We start from the raw sequence: 18,823 nt of genomic DNA on the forward strand, positions 1-18,823 counted from the left end.
CATAAAACATAACATAAAAGTTGGTGAACATAAGTATGTCAGGCTCTTGTGGGTCGGACGCCCTAAGAAGTTAGAAAACAATAATCTCATTATATACAGTATGTCTTTTTTAATTGTAATTGTTGTAACTTTATTATTTTATTTAATTATTATATTTATCGATTTAAATTTTAAGAATTTGACATGAAAATGAAATTATTCAAGTTATTAATTAAATATGTAAGTAATAAAAAGATGGTGGTACTGTATGTCTGTGGTTCTCAAACTTTTTCATTGTACGCTCCCCTGTACAAGTGCATCGCTTTGCGCCCCCCAAATGAAGACTTATAATCTTAAACTAAAAAAAATCAGTTATACAATGCTGGAACATCAATTCTTTTGGTTGGTGGTCTTATTCTTCTGATGTTTGATGGCATAAAATGTATGATAAATTTATATATTCTATATAATGCCACAAAATCTGTGGCCCCCTGGATCCATCTCACGTCCCCCAGTTTCAGAACCACTGCTGTATGTAACCTTATTGTTCACCCTAAAATGTCTGTGCATGGCCCTGACCAAATGAGCAGTTTTCGACCAATATTCAATTGTAATAAAAGTTGATATAATGCAGATACATCATATAATTGAATATCTTATTAAATTATGTTAAATAAACACAACATTTACACAAAATATTTAAAATTCACTGAAATGCACTATCCAATAATAAAGCTGTCTGGAATTTGGAAATGACACAGTTTTCAGTTATTGCACAATGACAGTTATTCCAAAATGACTAAATATCAGATGATTATTGTCCTGGTTGATAAATTAACGTGAGAAATATTAAGTTGAAAATAAAAATCTCACATAAACAGTCTACTACCAGAAACCTTGTAATGTTGCAAGAATTAAAATATTTATTTTAATTACACGCCAATACTGAAGACAGTCTTTCAGATTAATAATATGCTTTTACCTCCAGCCCTGGGTTAATGTTTCAGACTGAAGAAATAACAAACAGAAGGAAAATCAATCCGCCATTCGAGCAAAGACCAAAAGCCTATTCATTACCACGCCACTCCAGAGGATAATATCAATAATCTGTGAAACACGACCACCAATGAGTGGAAACCCTAAATCAGGGGATAAGTGTACTTTATATTGCATGTGGCATGTGTAGGTCTTTAAGACATACAGCAATCAGACAGAGTGGCGTGAGGGTTTTTCCCTCTGATCGAGCCCAACCGAGGTTGATTAGATCAACTTTAAAGCAAATAGTTCCCCGTCCCCTCCCTGAGCTGACGGAATCTAGTTTTAGTGTTATCTGGCCTGTCACAGGCAAAGCCAACCGCAACATGCCTCTTGGTCAGGGATGTCTATTAATAAATTCAATTGTTCATGTTTGGCTCTTAACACCCTTGCTATCCACTGCAGTTTGTATGTATAAAAACCTCACATACATAAAAGACCCAACATATGTGAGAAATTATGACCTTGTAACCATCAAAAACACCCTAGCAACCACCTGGCAACCATTAAGACGATCCTTACTGCCTGGAAACATGCTATACAGCTTTTGGAACACCTTAGTCACTGCATTACAACATCCTGGCAACCTAGCAAAGTACATAAAGAGGTACCACAGTTAATCCAGAAAATGTATCAGCATCTCTTACCTGGACTGAGGAGCAGTTGCGTGAGACTGCCTCGATCTTGGCCGTGATGACTTTGGACGTCCAGTGTGCGAGCCAATAGTCGATAGCCAACATGAGGGAGTGTTTGAGGAGCTGGGACAGCAGGAGCAGGAGGAGCAGCAGGAGGCCTGCAGAGCTCAGATATGTCCCACAGGATCTCCAGGGGATAGTGGCTCTGTGCCTCATTACATGTGACATGTTGTCTTCATCATCGCTCTCCCCAGATTCCTCTGGAGGTATAAAATGGGAAAAACGTGAGGGAAGAAACACTCCGAGATGACATTTTGTTTGCGGATTGATACTACGGAACAGTTTTTGCTACAGTCTTGTGTTTTTAAGAAAAACAGAGAGGTCCACAATTACACATAACATGGCTAGACATCAGCCTACTGAACACTTTACACAGATTGTGAGAAAGGGCGAGTGATGCTTTAAAAGGAAACAATAAACTGAAAATAGCTGACTGAAAGTCCATCAGAAACAGGCCCAGATTCAGTTGAGTCACGGAGTCATCTACACTTGCTGTGCCAAGTTTAAAACATGACATTATGCTAGGATTTTAAAAACACAAGAGTAGGTGTATGCAGAGGACAGAACGAAAGAATGGACAAGATAAATACAACGAAGAGAATACTCAGAAACAAGTCCAATGAATCAGGGCCCAGTGCAGTGAAAAAGGGTACAATGCAGTGAATTAGAGTCCAGTGTATTGAATCATGATTCAATGCTTTAAACCATGGTCCGGTTAGGTGAATCAGGGACTACTGCAGTGAATAAGGGTTCTGTGCATTGAATCAGGGCCCAGTGAAGTGAATCAGTGTTCATTGCATGGATTCAGCGTACAGTGTGAATGAGGGCCTAGTGTGTTCAGTCCATTGAATCAGTCTCCAGTTCATTGAATCAGTCTCCAGTTCATTGAACCAGGATCCAATCAGGATTCAATGCAATGAATCAAGGTCCAGTGTGTTAAATCAGGATCCAGTGCATTGAATTAGGCTCAAATACATTTCAATTGAGTGAATCAGGATACAGTTTGTTAAGTGCAGTGAAACAGAGTCCTGTGCATTGTATCAGGCTGCAGTGCAGTAAATAAGCATCCATTGCAGTACAGTAGGGTCCAGTGAATCAATATTCAGTGGAGTGAATGAACATCGAGTACAGTGAATAATGGTCTAGTGCAGTAATCCAGAACTCAGAAAGAATATACTATGCAGAATTCAGTGCAGCTGCTTGTTAAAGCTATGCTCTACACATTAGCTACCATGTTGAGAAGGAAAGGACAGGGTTCTGGCAAGTACTCAGGAGACAGAAACATCTCAACATTCATTATTTAGTCCTTCCATTACAGTCAACCAGCAGATGGTAAATGTGCTCGCTGTCTCTTTTCTCACAGCACAACTACAATCAACAATGCTTCGCGAACAAACAGATAGCGCATTATGACTTTCACTTAGGGGCAAATTGCAATCGTTGTATACAACTTGGGTCTGTAATACCTGTTGAGAGCACTACCATTCATCTCAACGGCAGTTGCATCTGGCTCTGAAAGTACCAAACTGCCCTGAAACCTTTTCCTGAGCACAAATTATGAGAACATTTTACTCTAATTGTAACCTTCAGACCTCATTTGTGATGTTAAAACAAGTTCAGAAAGATGTACCTTAATGTAAGAGAGAAAGTGTTTATTATTTGGTCATATCGGGGAGGACTCCTTTGACTCAGCGGCAGTACCGGAGTATATTAAACTCGGGCTGAGGGCCAGTCATATGGCCATTGGCCAGTTTTCTGTGAGCTCTGATATACAGACTAATCAGTTACTACAGGGCGTTATGTCCTTCTAGAAAACGTCAATGCCACTTTGGCTAATAAACTAAATCACTTTTATTCATTACTTGAGGCTGTTGGCTTTATAATTACTTTACAAGCTTTCAGTTCCACACTGGATGTTCCTACTCACAGCCTCTGTTTTTGTTGTTAATTGCTGCAAAATAAAGATTCCCAGATGGTGTCTAGGTTCTATCCTACTTGGAAATGGGAGTTATGTGAGGATCTTATTCCCACAGCACAGCTGATCACAGCAATCAACACTCAAAACGCTACATGGCTCTAAACATTCCCATCTGTCAGTGCACCCTGACAGGTGGTGAAATTGGGCACACAAACATCCTGGCATCGCTCGGACCAATAGCTTGTTCAGAAAGAAACAGCTATGGCGGAAGAAACTCATGTGCATGGGGATGTTCCGGATGCAACCCCGGAAAGATCCTTTTACATGTGGAGAAAGATCTGCAGAGTAAAACCACTGCATATTTTTTTACTTACTGCTGCAGTCAGCAGAAATCTTCAGAGCCCACACAGGGGGTTAAGAGAATGTATTACGCCCTTAGAGGACCCTTAATGAAGATTTATGAGGATTCTCTGCAGCTTGCATAATTAACAATGCAACAACCACTGCCATTTTGCTTTTCATTATGCTTTTATTGCACGTGGCTTGCAGAAACGAAAACATTATCTGCCACTGTAGTAAACAAGTATGTCATAAATAAAACTAGAAACAAAATCTCGTATTAGTGTTTTAGTACAGGTTTATTTACTCTTACCATCCTCCTCCTCCTCCTCAGATTTCAGGGCTTCTCTGGAGTACATGGCTCGCCTCAGGTTCTTCCTTTCCAACACAGTTGTATTATCATTTACTGTCTCCTGGAACATAAAATGGGGAGAACTGAAAATTCTTATCAAGTGTCAAAAGCCTCTTTGTAGAATTGGTTTTGGCTTCTTCAGAGAAAGAAAAATCAAAAGTAAACTGCAAGTGAATCATACAAGTCCTGGGTCAGTTAACACACATGGATTTCATTGACTCTATTTGACTGTAGATGATCAGTTCCACATATTTTGCATCCTTCTTCCCAAGTTGAAAGATGTGAAGCAATACTAAAGGAGTTTGAGATCTTGTTTATGTTGTATGCACTATGCACTATAGACACCAGAAGACTGTTGCATAGAGGATGAACAGAAGTGGCCCTGGAAGAGTTTTTTGGGGCACCCCAGTGTTGTTTACTTCCCCCCTGTAGCTTGTAATACTACTGGCCACTGGTGATAATGTTCATGATCTTTGAGACATTGGGAAGTCCATTTGCATCACACTGAGTTTGGAATCATAGCACATAATTTATAAGATTGTGATATTTGTAGGTATTTTTTTAAAAGCTCCAACAAAATGGGGATCATGACTCATCGGTATGAGGTGACAAGTTGTTAGAGATTTTGTAGGCCAATAATAGTTTAAATCAGTGATTCTCAACAGAGGGGCTGCAGCTCACAAGGGGGCCCCAGCTGACTCCCAAAGGGGCTTAAATATGACTAATAATAAAAATTTGACAAAATGAGCATTGAAATACATAAAAAAAACCTATAAACCAAGTGTAAACTGTTTCTTGTTTGACCCTTTTTATAATGAATAAACATTTCTATTCCAATTAATGTCATGCTCTGTAATATTTTATTGGGTAGAAATGGTTCTACCCCCAAAAATAAGAGTTTTTATGAGTGGGAGGGGGAATATTTTTAAATACAATGGGGGGCCTTGTAGTAAAAAAAGATGAGAACCCCTGGTTTAAATGTATTTCTGCTCACAGAAACCAAGTGTAAAGACCACACAGTCAGTTCTGTTTGCCACTAGATGGCATCTCAGAGACTTCTGTACAGTAAACAGCGGACACTGTTCTGTATTCTTGCCATTCTCTGCTCAGTTTCCACTGTTTTTTGTGTGGAGATTAGTTTCCCAGTCTCTCCCCACAGCAACCAGTACCAGTAGAACTACCATATGTCATCAAAAATGTCAAACATTACCGTAGCACCACAAACCAAAACAAAGTTCCCCATTAAATAAATTGTATGGCATCTCATTCATCTTCTGCAGATTACCTTCTCAAACTCTCGATCCTGTCTGTGCATCAAGGTCTTCCACTGCTCAAAGAGTTCAGGCTGAGAGTTCTGGATGTCCTTCAGGGTTCCCTCTGTCTGTATGCCGCCATCCTTCATAGCAATGATCTACAAACAAGACAACAAACATTCAGTCATCTTTCATTTATTCTCCCAACAGACCCTTGACACCAACAACAAAGAGGTGAACCCTTGAGAAAACCAACCAATCTGTAACGGCGAGCTGCCCGCCCTGACACATTAGAGTGGATATGTGCGAATCACACTGATTTCCTAATAGAGTTCAGTGACTCTTTTCTCTCAGGCCTCTATTGATTTCGCAAGTGGCACAGATGAGGAAATTAATCACCTAGGTGAGAGATAGAGACAACAAGCTTTATTTATCTTAAATAACAATGAGGTTGATGGTGACAACAAGCATTGGCTTGAGAGTCTATTAAAATAAGAGTGATGTGGAATTGAGCAGACAGGTATGACCTGATGTCTATTAGAAATGTTTCATTTGAGACTCAAAAATAATTCCAAAACTATAGAAGTTTTAAATGAATGATGAACAGATATACCATTAACACAAAATAATTTGGAAATGTTAAGGTTGTCAAATGTTAGTGGAACATAACCAAAGGTGTAGTTTATCACATGAACTTTGAACATTCTGTTGGTGCCATTTGGACACTTGTATGAAGTGAAATGTCCAAAAACTATTTGGAGCCATTGCAGGTGTTTAATATATGTGATTACTGAAAATGAATGACATTACTTTGATGGTTTGGTTGGTTTGAGCTGCAGTTTGATTACTGTCATTGGCAAATATCATCTAAATGGAGATTTAATTTGATTTCCTTCTGTGGGTCAGATGGTTTGTTTTGCTCCATTTGATGCAATAATGAATTGTGCTGTTAGGATTTGAAGGTGAATATGAACATCATTCAAAGTCCAAATGAAGAGTTTGGTTCCAAAATGAGATAACTCCGTTTTTAAAAGGTTTTTTTTTGTTGTGCATTCCAATTAATATCAATTAAACTGCAGTTGGTTTGTTTTGATTTGAGCCATAATAACAAAAAAAAAACAGCTAACCAACACAATAAAAACATGATAACATAATAAAAATCATGATTTTTGAAAAAGTTGGTTCTCGTTTTGGAACCAAACTCTCAAATATTAACAAAGGTACTTTGACTAAGACAGGATCGCTGTCTTTCTTGAGATCATTTTTAAAACTGCTCAACCAGCTTATGATCAATGGCACTTTCCTCTAAAACACACACATCCAAATAGGCTTTATACACTATGTGTGTTTGGCACAAGACACACGTCAAAACTTACACCTCTTATGCACAGAATTTAAAATTTGTTTGCAATTTTTTATGGACGACTTAGGTCAATTTATTTTCATTCATTGAGTTGCAAAAAACATTTGGTGTGAATTTACCATCTTGCTGTATTATTACCACACTTAGAAAACAAAGCGTTAGCAGAATTGACATTAGTACACTGTTGTTTGTATTAGGGATCATACTTTTGGATTGTAGTGGCGGAGTGATGCTGGATCTATAGCACTCAGAATCAGCCTGCAAGATGTGAATTTATTCTGTACAAGTTTTCGCTGTGTTCGCCGCGTTACCTGTTTGCTTAATTCATTTAGTCAATCTGGTGCTAAAAAATGCAGACTGTGCATGCATTTACAAGTGTCAAACACGCTGATTGGCAAGGCGAGGTGCAGTTGACGTAAGATATCCTTTTTTCTGGACAGAAAATTCTTGGCAATCGATATTCCACACCAATTAAATGATGAGCTTCTGTTTTTCTGATTTCCCTGGGGTAAAGACCTTTAATATGATTTGTGTGTGTGCGTATGTGTGTGCGTGTATGACGTACCCAGTCTGCATGAGGGAGATACTGGAGCTTATGTGTTACGAGCACTACTGTTCTCTTCTCCTCTCTCAACAGTTTGAGGATGCCCTCCTGCATCAGGTGATCACTCAGGTGGATATCCAGCGCTGAGAAAGGATCATCCTACAACACACAAAAAAAACCCCATGCCATACATAAATAAAGTAGATAACAATATAATCACAGCGATGCTTCATCGTAAATCTCAGAATAAATAAGCAGAACGTTTGTGTGGAGATTTTTGGGATCCCCACAGTGAAAAATGAAATACTGCATGACTTGGTTTATCTGCCAAGTTAAAGTTAAACTATATGTTATGTTAGGGATAATGTACAGGCAGCCGGTTGTTACCGCAGAAATAAGCCCCGACAGTGTGAATTATCCCGTGTATTATTACACGGCTATTTGCCACATGAGAAAAAACTGGACATGAAATGTGAATTAGAAATATTTTATTAGCTCATTTTTACCGAATGCAGACCTTCCGCGAGGAAAAGCCGTTTACTTTTGGTTTTAAGGTAAGAAACAACGTTCAAATGTCACAAACAAGCAATTTGGTTTAATCATTTGTAAATATAATGTCATATGTTATTAAAAGACATATTTATATGTAATTTGTCAAAAAAAAACGGTCACAATGATTTGCTGCATCCAGGTTACCATGTGTTATTAGTTTTGAGAGGTTGTTATCTGCGGGAATAACGAACCTGCAAATGTCGCGACAGGCCAATCAGAATCAAGCATTCCAGCGAGCCGTGTTATAAGCTACAGGTCATGCTTTGAAAGAATCTTTATTCTTCTCTGGAAAAAAAACCCCACAATTCACTCAAAAGGCACAAGTAGTTTGAGAAGTATCAAAGTCCAGCTCGTCCATGGTGTTCTGATGAAAATATTACTTATTTTAGGTGGTTGCATGCAAATCCTTAGAAAAACTAGTGGAAATAGGTGGACCTAGTCGGTTTTACTGACAAAAGGGCAATACAATTCTTTATTGACTTAATTGTCTAATGTCTAATTGTCGAAAAACCTAGATTGGCAATATAAAGGACCCCTTTCTCGCTTCCGCATTCGTAAAGCCATTCCAACTTCCATTGACGCTGTATAAGAAACACCCTTGCATTAGCGTTAACTTTTTTTTAGTTGATGCAAAGGCAGGCGTTAAATTAGGATTTTGTTATGTGCTGGGGCTCTGTGGGGGATTTTGAGGGGTGCGCATACAAAGCTTATAATCGTATTAATTGACAAACTGTAAAATATAAGTTGAAAGAGCCCTTTGCTATGAACAATAAAATGCAGATCAAACTCATTCTAGACGCCAGCAGTTTACAAAGCTACATGAAAGAATAAAATCTTTCTGTAGGCCTGTGCCCTTTCCTTGTGTCAATATCAAATATCTTCTTTTTAATGTCCACAGAATTGTATGTATGACCTGTGTATTTCCAGTACTTTTCTGTCAAAACTTCATACAACATTCACAATGATTGAGATGGCCCATTAACTTGTGCATCGTTGCTGCGCCGCACACACCATGAACAAACCGCTTTAAATGCTTGAATTGAATTGAAATGACATCATTTGGAAGTTGAGCCTTTCTTCATGAACAGCGCATTATGACTTGAAACGTTAAAACAACAGAGCGCTCCATAACACCAGAAGGGGAGCAGAGCGAGACGGTCAGCTGATGTGCCGGGGCTCTGCCCCAGACGGCCCCGGCCCAATTTAGCCCCTGTGTAAAGTTAATATAAAGGTATATATGATGTTATCAACGTACATACATTTAAAAAAAGTGAAAATATAAAAAACTTTGGAGGATTTACGGAGCAGATGATCGTTGAAATGTGTCATCACAGGCTTGTGAATAGTCCATAGTCCTTGGACTATTCACAAGGTCCATAGTCCTTGACACCAGCTTAGCCTGAAGCAATATGACTCATAGACAGACTAAGTTGTGTAAAGCTATTATTTAATATCACACACCGATGCTCTGGAGTCTCAAATCACTGCCTCATGTGTATGGAAGCATCAGGACCTACCAGAAACACCACATTGGTGGTTTGATAAAGAGCTCGAGCCACACTGATCCTCTGCCTCTGGCCTCCGGAAAGAATAATACCCTAGAAAGAGAAATGAATGAATGATGGAAGAAAGTTACTAGAAAGGTTGAAATATTTTTTTTCTTGTGGAACAGACAGAGAGAGTGAAGGAAGTGGCCATCTAACTGACATGTAAAATGACCAACCACAGCTTGCTTTGATTGTTCATTCCTAAAAAGCAACAACAACAACAAAAACTGATCCGCTGAACGTTTTCCAGTTAAGTGTCTAAAACAAAACTGGCAAAATCCGCAATTTCTTCCATAATAGCGCTCGTTGTATCAACCTTGTGTAGCTTCTAAATGCAATGCCAGATTAAATGTTTATAAAATGACGATATTAAAAACCTGTGTTGCTTCACGTCCTCAAAATCTGAAAAATCTGATTAGATCTTGTCAAGTTGAGAAAGTGTTTTTAGCTCTGTGAATAAACTGTAGACAGTCTAAGGTTGGGACTAGACACATAGACTGAGTAATGGGGATTGATGGTGTTGATTCTGTACTGACGGTCTTTAAATGAGGCGGAAGATTGCTCGCCGTATAACCAGAGAAGCTTTTACCACTGCTTTAAATGTGAATGAAAGTAAACAGAGAGATGACATCGTGTTAAAAACTGCTTAGATACTAAAACATATTGGCATCAGTACAAATGTTAAAAGGCAATATACATGCAAGTGAAATCAAAATAGCACATTATAAATGAAACAATACCATATGTTGTACTAAAAACATCCCAGATGGCGGATAATGAAATGTGTCACAATAGTCACATGGGCGGCACACTGACCCGCTCTCCGATGACCGTCTGGTCCCCTTGGGGCAGGATGTCAATGTCCGGCTGGAGAGAGCACGCTTCAATCACAGCTCTGTACCTGAAAACATCAGAGGAATGAAAACAGCTGGCTGGACACTTAACACCGTGTGCTTATCTAGCTCTATTACACTATGAAATGTCAAAGAAAAATGTCTGTAGCAGAATAATATCGATTTCGGAATTATGTCCGGACCAAGAACAACTGCAACAAACAGCAAGACTGACACTGTAACAACACTGTAATGTACAGTACTATATATTGATTTCACTATAATCGGCTGTGTGCCAATATTCAATAATACAATGTGTTGCGGTAATGATGCTCGATGTTGTTATCAAGCCCAAATTAAAAATTATATTTAGATTATATTTAGCCTATCTGAATTGTTTTGATTTTTTTGGAAGCACATTAACTTCTCTTTCATCAACTGGTGAGCTGTTGTTTACTTTAGGAATTTATGCTATTTATGTTTAATTAATTGTTTTATATTTAAATATTTAAGTGAAAAATAGAACAACAGACAATTTTCACATTTTTACTCCTTTCTTATAAAACGCAATATTGTGATAATACATTATATAAATAACATAATAATATAATATATACAAATTTTACTGTCGCATACAGTAAACAAAGCAGTTATTATAGCCTTGTTTTTTTGTTTTTTAGCTTTTCATTTTTTGTTAATTTTAGTTTTAATTTAACAACATTTTTTAGGATTTACTTTATTTTTAGTTGATTTCATTTGAGTTTTTCTTTATTATTATAATTTTAGTGCCTTAAACTCATTTCAGTTTATTTTTGAGGCAACATTTCATTTAAAAAAAAATGTTTAGCCCAATATTTTATTTGATTTCAACAGAAACATTTTCAAAGTTGAAATATTACTAAACTAAAATTACCCTAAAACAAAGCTATCTAAAGGGAAAATGACTGTCGAAGTGCAAGTCATAAAGGTACAGTACCAAAAACAGCCTCTTCTAGTTTTAGAGAGAGGCAGCAAATGGTAATGAATGACAAAAAATGACAAAATATGCTTAGTGCAATAAATGTTGAATAACATTACAAATGGCCTTTCCAATAAATGGACACTTAGAAAAAAACGACCCCTTTAACAATCTCTGTGCACAGACACTGTTGACCATCTGCTGAGGCTCCAGGGAATGTAAATAAAGTGCGATTGTAAGAAGCGTTGGCTGGGAGCAGACACACATACTCAGGGACACATCTGTCTAATGACTGTTACTGAAAACTAGTGAGTGGAAAATGACTGAATCCGTCAGATGGAGAGGGAGGGAGTCGTTTGTGTTGACTAATGGTGTATAAAAGAGACAAAAGGTAAGGCAAACACCTGACTTGTCTACATCACGATGGCAACACGATGCTGAACACAGGATAATGTGTACCAACAGCTCTTAATGGAAGGCCCCAGATGGGATATGGTGTCCCATTAGAGCTGGGAAATATACTGTGCTTAAAATGTGATATTATAGTCATTGATACATTTATAGTCATTATAGATCCTGTATGACTTGTATTGAGAAAGTAAGTGAAGGTCAGTTACCTTTGCTTTATTAACGGCATCTCAAAGGTGATGTTCTCGGCTAGCGTGGTGTTGAGCAGCCAAGGCTTCTGGGATGCGTATGCCACAGCACCTCTTTTCCTGTCAGAGGGGTTGCCACAACATCAGTGATCTCCTCACAACACCAATGTTGCTCTTAAATATAAAAGAAAGGCTTGTTCAAGCTTTTTTAACTGATCTAAACTATAAGGGGCGGTTTCCCGCACAGGGATTAGTTTAAACCAGGACTAGGCCTTAGTTAAATTAGGATATTTAAGTCGTTTTAAAAGAACATCCCTTATAAAAGCATTACTGGTGTGACAAAATAAACACACTAAAATATTTTAAGATATATCAGTGCGAGTTGTTTTCGAGTTAGTGTGGGACTAGTCTTAAACCCTGTCCGGGAAACCGCCCCTACAAAAATGAGGTCTAATGTGGTGCGTGTTTGTGTGCGTGTCCACACCTGATATCCCCGTCTCCAGCTGCATCAGAAGGGCTGAAAATAAAAAAAACAATACAATTGAAAAAAGATTCTCATAAATCATTTTAAAATGCTACTAGACAAATAAACTTCAATATTACAAGGCGGTCTGGGAAATGTGATTCTGATTGGCCATTGACATTCCATAACCGCCTAAAACTAAAAACACACCGCTCATCCAGATAGTGTGAGTCACCTTGAACTTACAAATAATTGACTAAATGTAACATGAATATGCTTAGTTAATAACATACAGTATATGAGATTATATTGAAAAAGAATTCAACCTTGCATTTTCGTCTTGTTTGTATGTCGTGTCTTAAAAAGTGGGATAATGTACATCCAGGTGGTTGATATCGCAAAATGAATCCCTTGAGTTAAATAGAAGATCACTTTGCTTCACGTCGGGGTCCTGATCATCCTGTCTGGGTTTATTCTGCGATAACAACCGGCCGACGGTGCATTATGCCTTATGTTGGTTGCAGATGTAAAATAATCTGGATTTGGGAGAAATTTTGAATTCGTATTGAAATTCAACTTTTATTTGCTTTCTATGCCAATTTGAACTCTTTTTGATCTCTTCAGAACCCCTAACAAAAAAAATTCTGAGATCTGAGATGCAGGAGACTTAATCAAGTTTTCATTGGCTCTCCATTTAATCTCACTGATGTCTAGGAGAAATAACTGCGATATTAAAGGGAACTTGATTTTTCTTATGAGTGAGCACCTTTCAGGAATAGAACCTCTCAAGCATCGCCTGTGACCTCCAACATAGAACATTTCTCTCTGTACCCTGCAGTGCTACAAACCTGAAATGATGTTGCTGATGGGATGTAATAGGAGGCTGGATATATAGTGCTGTGTAATCATGTATGGGTCAATCGCTAATGCAGTGTTGCGGAGCAAAGTCCAGTTTTAAATCAGGGTAACACCGAGTCTTAATGGTTTTGAACATGGATTGTCTTGTCATGGCGTTCGTGATTATTTATGGAGAACAGGAAAGATGGTTTAAAAGGAGTTTTGTTTCCTACAGTGAATAGATACAGCGATTAAGCAATACCATGATATTGCTTCAAGTATTTCATGCAAAATGTTTTCAATGTACATTTTCCCTTATTTCAAGTTGTTGGAAGAACGGATTCTGATCCGTCGCTTTCAAACCAAATGATCAAAGGAAAAAGCTTGTATTAGACTGACCCTCACATATAATCAGGAAGTCCTATGTCTGCCCTTCTGCACAACCCACACATCTTTTTTCCTTTCAGTGAAACATGTCTTTCACGAAATGCTCTTTATTTTAATAATACACCTTATCTTCAAAAAGAGTGACAGAACGATAGCTGCCAGCGGTAATAAGGCCAATTCAGTCCAATTGCCAAGAAAAAGAAACACCTACATTAACTCACACACACGCCCTTATTCACACAGTAGCCCATTGTGAAAGCACATGCTGTTTTATTGATGACCAGAGGGATGTTAGTGCGGTCTATCACCGGCACCAACTGTCGCTGTTCTGCATCAATAGCCCCTGTGATAGCCACCAAAGAGCTCCCTACCGAGTTGGATTATTTAACTGACAAACATCTATTCATTACTGTAATGTCTATAGATAAGAGTGAGGATTACATGCATCAACTATGCATGCACTAAACTTAGTAAAAAAACCTAGCATGGCTAGCATGACACATTTCTCTTTCGTAAAGTTTCCTTTTATTACGGGCAATATTAGACGCTTTGTATTGGCAGCATGCATATGATGGCCAAAAAACACTGGCAGGCAACGCAGTGTTCTGAAGCCAAAGCACTGAATTGTTAGCTTAGCTACGTGCTAATGTTAAAATGATCTGTTTTCTGAACATTTTCTGACCGACTCCGTGAATGCTTACAATTGATTTTAATACTTTGAGGTTAGCATATTGCTAATGCTAACATGACTCAACACTCTAATTGTCAGATTAGTTGAGGTGATTGTAATTAACTATGTAGTCTATTTTTCTACCCGTAGCAATAATAAAATATTATACTTTTTAAATAAATAAGAAACTGTAGACTAAAGTGCTGTTCACATTATAACGATAACTATAACTATAACTATATTTGCGTCCATCCACACCAGCGGACAATAAATGTTTGTTTATTCTAAGCCCACGCGCTGCAGTGTTACGAAAATGAATGTGTATGGTCGCATTTTCATTCCCAAACGTCTTTCCTTTAAAATATGAGGCTGGATGTAAAGCATATATTTTGTCAGCTGGCTCAGACTTATAACTGTTACATCAATATATAATATCCTGCTGTAAACAGGCGGCTTTCCGAACGTCATAGTCTTGAATTCAGACATAAAACCTGTGTCACAAATCAGCAATAGCCAAACTTTAGAGAGCCGCCAGTGACTTGCTTTGAAAGTGATCCCAACGATATCGTTCTCTGTATCTTTATCATTATAGTTGTGATGTGAATCCTGCTATTATCTTAAATTAAAAAAAATGTTTGACTTTATTTTTAAAGTTATTGTCCAGTGTGTTAAATATTAAATACTATTTGTTAATGTAGTAAATACTATAGTATACTTCAATTTTTACTACAGTTTCTTTCATGTAGTTAATTCTACAGTAATTCTACAATACTATAGTATAATTATTATAATATACTATTGAAGACTAGTAGTTTTTACTACTTAATCATCATACATCGATACATGCAATGCTGCCATAGATGTTGGCCCAAGCTAATTTTACTGTGCTGCAAACTGTGCTACCTATTATGTTTTTATCAGGATCACATCTACACATATACTGACATTGTTGTAGAGATTTTGAGACAATTTCTACAATTACCAACCACCCAAGATGCACATAATGCTACAATTAATGACATACTGCATACATACAGTATACAGTATATAAACAATGACATTTATATGAGGTTGTCAATGTGTTGTCAAAGGGCTGAGTTTATCTGAGAAGAAATACAGAGACCCGAACAACGCCCAAGCAACACTACCACAGTGAAAACCATCACTGGTGCACAGTATGACAGGACACACACATGCACATTCACGCTCAATGTGTGTACACAATCATTAACATGCACTCAGCAGGATGTATTAAATGTTTGTGATTTCCCATTTAAATCTCATTTTAAGGACAAGGCACCTACCTTTCATTTCCCTCTTCATCCAGAATGGGTGGCCTGCAAAACAAATCAACAAAAAATTAATTATATCTCGACATGATAAGCATGTTGCATTGTATCTGGTAAATAGTTTTGAGAGAGCTGCTATCAAAAATCATTACTGAATGAATTTCCATGATATTTCATTTTCTATGCGTTCTATCATTTCCAAATGATTTCAAGTGATGATACAGTAAACATTCACATGATGCCAGAATATTAAAAGGTTTCTGAAGGTACCCCGAGGAAACATTTCAGAACTCAGGAGTTTCGTACTTTATCAAATGTGTCTCACACAACAGACACACACAATACAATTGTTGAAAGAATAAAGTGACAGTAGGCCTATACAAGTATACAAAAGACAGAGTGTTGCATAGTTCAGATAATTTAGTTTTATGAGAAATGCACAGTTTGACTGTTGATATATTATGAAATGCTAAAGGAGACACATCTGAGATTATGGAGGAAAAATCTAATAAGCAAAAACGTCCCTCATTTGCTCTACATTCAATCTCATTACTGTCTAGACGAAAGATCTGGGATATTAATAACATCTAATTTGTGACTTCTTTTTTATCGAGTTACTGAAGGTCAAGAAAGGACAAACACACAAAATAAATCTGTAAAGTGACAACGCAAGAATTGAAAATAGCGCTGGTGCTAAACTACCGAAAAACAAAGACACAATCTGCCTTGAAATTACAGAGTCAAATGGAATATAAAGAGCTTTTCAGATGCCTACAGGCCTTCATTCGTGCTTTCGAAAGTGGACCGCAAAACACAGAAAATACTGCAGCGCATCCACGTGATAACAGTGCTCCACTCCGGCTTTGTAGTTAAGGTAGGACTCAACCTGTCAGTTTAAAGAATATTGCTGTGGACATCTCAGGTCGAACTGCTACATCTTAATCACCTTCAGTCGCAGAATTCCATCTCTTCTTGGAAAAAGAAAGGGAATGCTCAAAACTGATGCTGTTAAAAGGGCTTTTTCACTTGAGGGCCAACCATGGAAACCAGGTGACACGTACGGTTCCAGGAAAGTGAATAGACACCATACTGAGAGATGTTATTAAACACTATGTGCCATTTTGAATGATTGACATTGGTACCTTGCACGCTAAAAAAAGTCACTTCAAATTTTAATGTTCAGAATTAAAGTGTAATACGTCATTCTGTGACTTAAAGTAACATGCAGTAGCCTACATGTAAATGATGTAAACAGTAAATAATGCCAATTTTGCGTGTTACCTATTACGTAATAAAATACAGACCTCTTTCTTTTATCGCAGCTTCTACGTTGTAGATTTGTGTTTAGGTTATGAAACGTTGTGATTAGATGCCCTTGAGACATTGATTTGGCCAGATCATTGTTCGCTTGATAAATGATTCACATAAAAGGTTGTTCGATCTTCTTGGCGCCTCATCTTATAACCCTATGGGGCGAATTCGGTTTTACACTTGCTATTAAAATAAAAAAATGTTTGTGTGCAACAAATTAAAAGTAGTAAACAAGACATGTTTACAGTCAAATGTAGGGGAATTGACTAACTGACTAGTACACAACGCTAACGTTCATTTTAGTATCTGTATTTCGTAGCCTTACGTAGAAGCTGTGAGGGTCATTTTTGTGGGTATTTGTCTGATAAATGATTGAGTTAAAGGAAAAGCTTTCTGGTCTCTCTCTCTGATCATCCGCCAGAGACATTGCATCCAACATGAACATTTACACGTAAAAACCATTTCCGTTGTAAATGGAGAACACCCAGTCAGAAGTTTTTGCTCTGATGGTATAAACATTTGCTATGATGTTTCAATACTCAAGCCTGCTCTTAGAGTAGACTGCTGTTCAAGGACATATTGCTGCAAGTATAAATTTAGACATGACTACAGTAAAACATTTCATTTCTTCTCAGCTAGCATGGCTATGCAAGGCACACATAAAAATTGGGAATTTTGTCCTACAGTTGGTGGGCATTCACAGGCGTATTACATGTATCCTGGGGTTAGTATGCAGTAGACCGAGCTCAATCTGACGAATGGTACAGGTGTAATTTAAATTCAACATCAAAATGGACATATTTACTGACTTAATGCACGATTCATCTGTGCATGTTACTTTAAAGGGAATTTTTTGTGATCTTTAAACAGAATGTATAAACTTGCTGCACCTCTAACATGACATTCCCTTCCGATGATGTCACCAATCATCGCACGATAATTCCTAACTATTTTACAAGGGGGCTAATTTGTATGAATTCGTATGATGCGAATCGTGCAAAAACGTATGATTAGTAGAAAAAAGCAATACTGAAGCCCCTCACCTAAACTGGCGAGAAAGCAAATCAAATGAAAACATACAAATAAGAGTGTACGAATTCATATGAATTAAAGGTGTCATGAATTAAGACATCAATTTTAACCCAAGCTTTTGTTATATTAGAGGGAAATCGTATTCAAGTGAACATCCTGTAAGTGTCAGAACTGAAAACGCCCTTGTTACTGAAATTACAACTTTTATTGACACCAGGCTCAGCGAACGCCAGGTCCTGGAATGCACCTGTCATAGATAGGTTGAACACCGCCTCCACAGAAGAATATCAACGACTACTCTAGAATATCTCGACTACTTCACTACCGCCCACTAGTTCGCGCATGACAGTACTGAAGTAACACAGGTTGCGCAGAACCAGATAGAGCGAGCAAGCAATAAACATGCCGTTAAAGATCGCAAAATACAGTGCAGTGCCTGGTTGTGGAAGAACACAGTCGCTGCATAACCTTCCTTCAGATTTCGACATTAGTAATGCGTGATTGAAGTTTATTTTTAAAGACGGTTCCAGCTCACGTGGGTAAAACATTGAGCGTTTGTTCGCTTCATTTCACTGTGGATTCCTTTGTGAACAAGGCCCGATATTATGTGAGTAAAACATATTTGTACTATGCGTCACTATTGCTTTGTTAGAAATCGCTTGATATGCCCTGATAATGTGTAACCTAACGTTACGTGTCTAACCAAATTCACAGAAGGCTCCAACTCAGTTTACTACGCAAAGTGCTATCCAATCATAGCAGTGGGCGTTTACTTCCAAGTCTTCAATGCTGCACGCCAGTAAAACCGAGCGTTTGTCGAGCCAGTCTCAAAACCCGGGTAGAAAATAGCCCATTACTTATTGATTTTGA

At 37.8% G+C, this 18,823-nt stretch overlaps 1 protein-coding gene across 1 annotated transcript in view; it reads right to left on the reverse strand.

The window, feature by feature from the left end:
* The window catches only part of abcc8 (ATP-binding cassette, sub-family C (CFTR/MRP), member 8), a 73,178-nt gene that overhangs the window by 8,883 nt on the left and 45,472 nt on the right, over nucleotides 1-18,823 (reverse strand). The window contains exons 18-27 of the mRNA XM_057330521.1: nucleotides 15,626-15,658; nucleotides 12,449-12,481; nucleotides 11,986-12,084; nucleotides 10,394-10,478; nucleotides 9,548-9,628; nucleotides 7,500-7,637; nucleotides 5,604-5,729; nucleotides 4,280-4,379; nucleotides 1,662-1,909; nucleotides 962-987 (exon numbers count right to left, since the gene is read on the reverse strand). Of these exons, the coding sequence (XP_057186504.1) occupies nucleotides 962-987; nucleotides 1,662-1,909; nucleotides 4,280-4,379; nucleotides 5,604-5,729; nucleotides 7,500-7,637; nucleotides 9,548-9,628; nucleotides 10,394-10,478; nucleotides 11,986-12,084; nucleotides 12,449-12,481; nucleotides 15,626-15,658 (969 nt within the window). The remainder of the gene's footprint in view (nucleotides 1-961; nucleotides 988-1,661; nucleotides 1,910-4,279; nucleotides 4,380-5,603; nucleotides 5,730-7,499; nucleotides 7,638-9,547; nucleotides 9,629-10,393; nucleotides 10,479-11,985; nucleotides 12,085-12,448; nucleotides 12,482-15,625; nucleotides 15,659-18,823) is intronic.

The sequence above is a fragment of the Triplophysa rosa genome, linkage group LG3, assembly GCF_024868665.1.
Source record: "Triplophysa rosa linkage group LG3, Trosa_1v2, whole genome shotgun sequence".
In the NCBI taxonomy this organism is placed as follows: Eukaryota; Metazoa; Chordata; class Actinopteri; order Cypriniformes; family Nemacheilidae; genus Triplophysa; species Triplophysa rosa.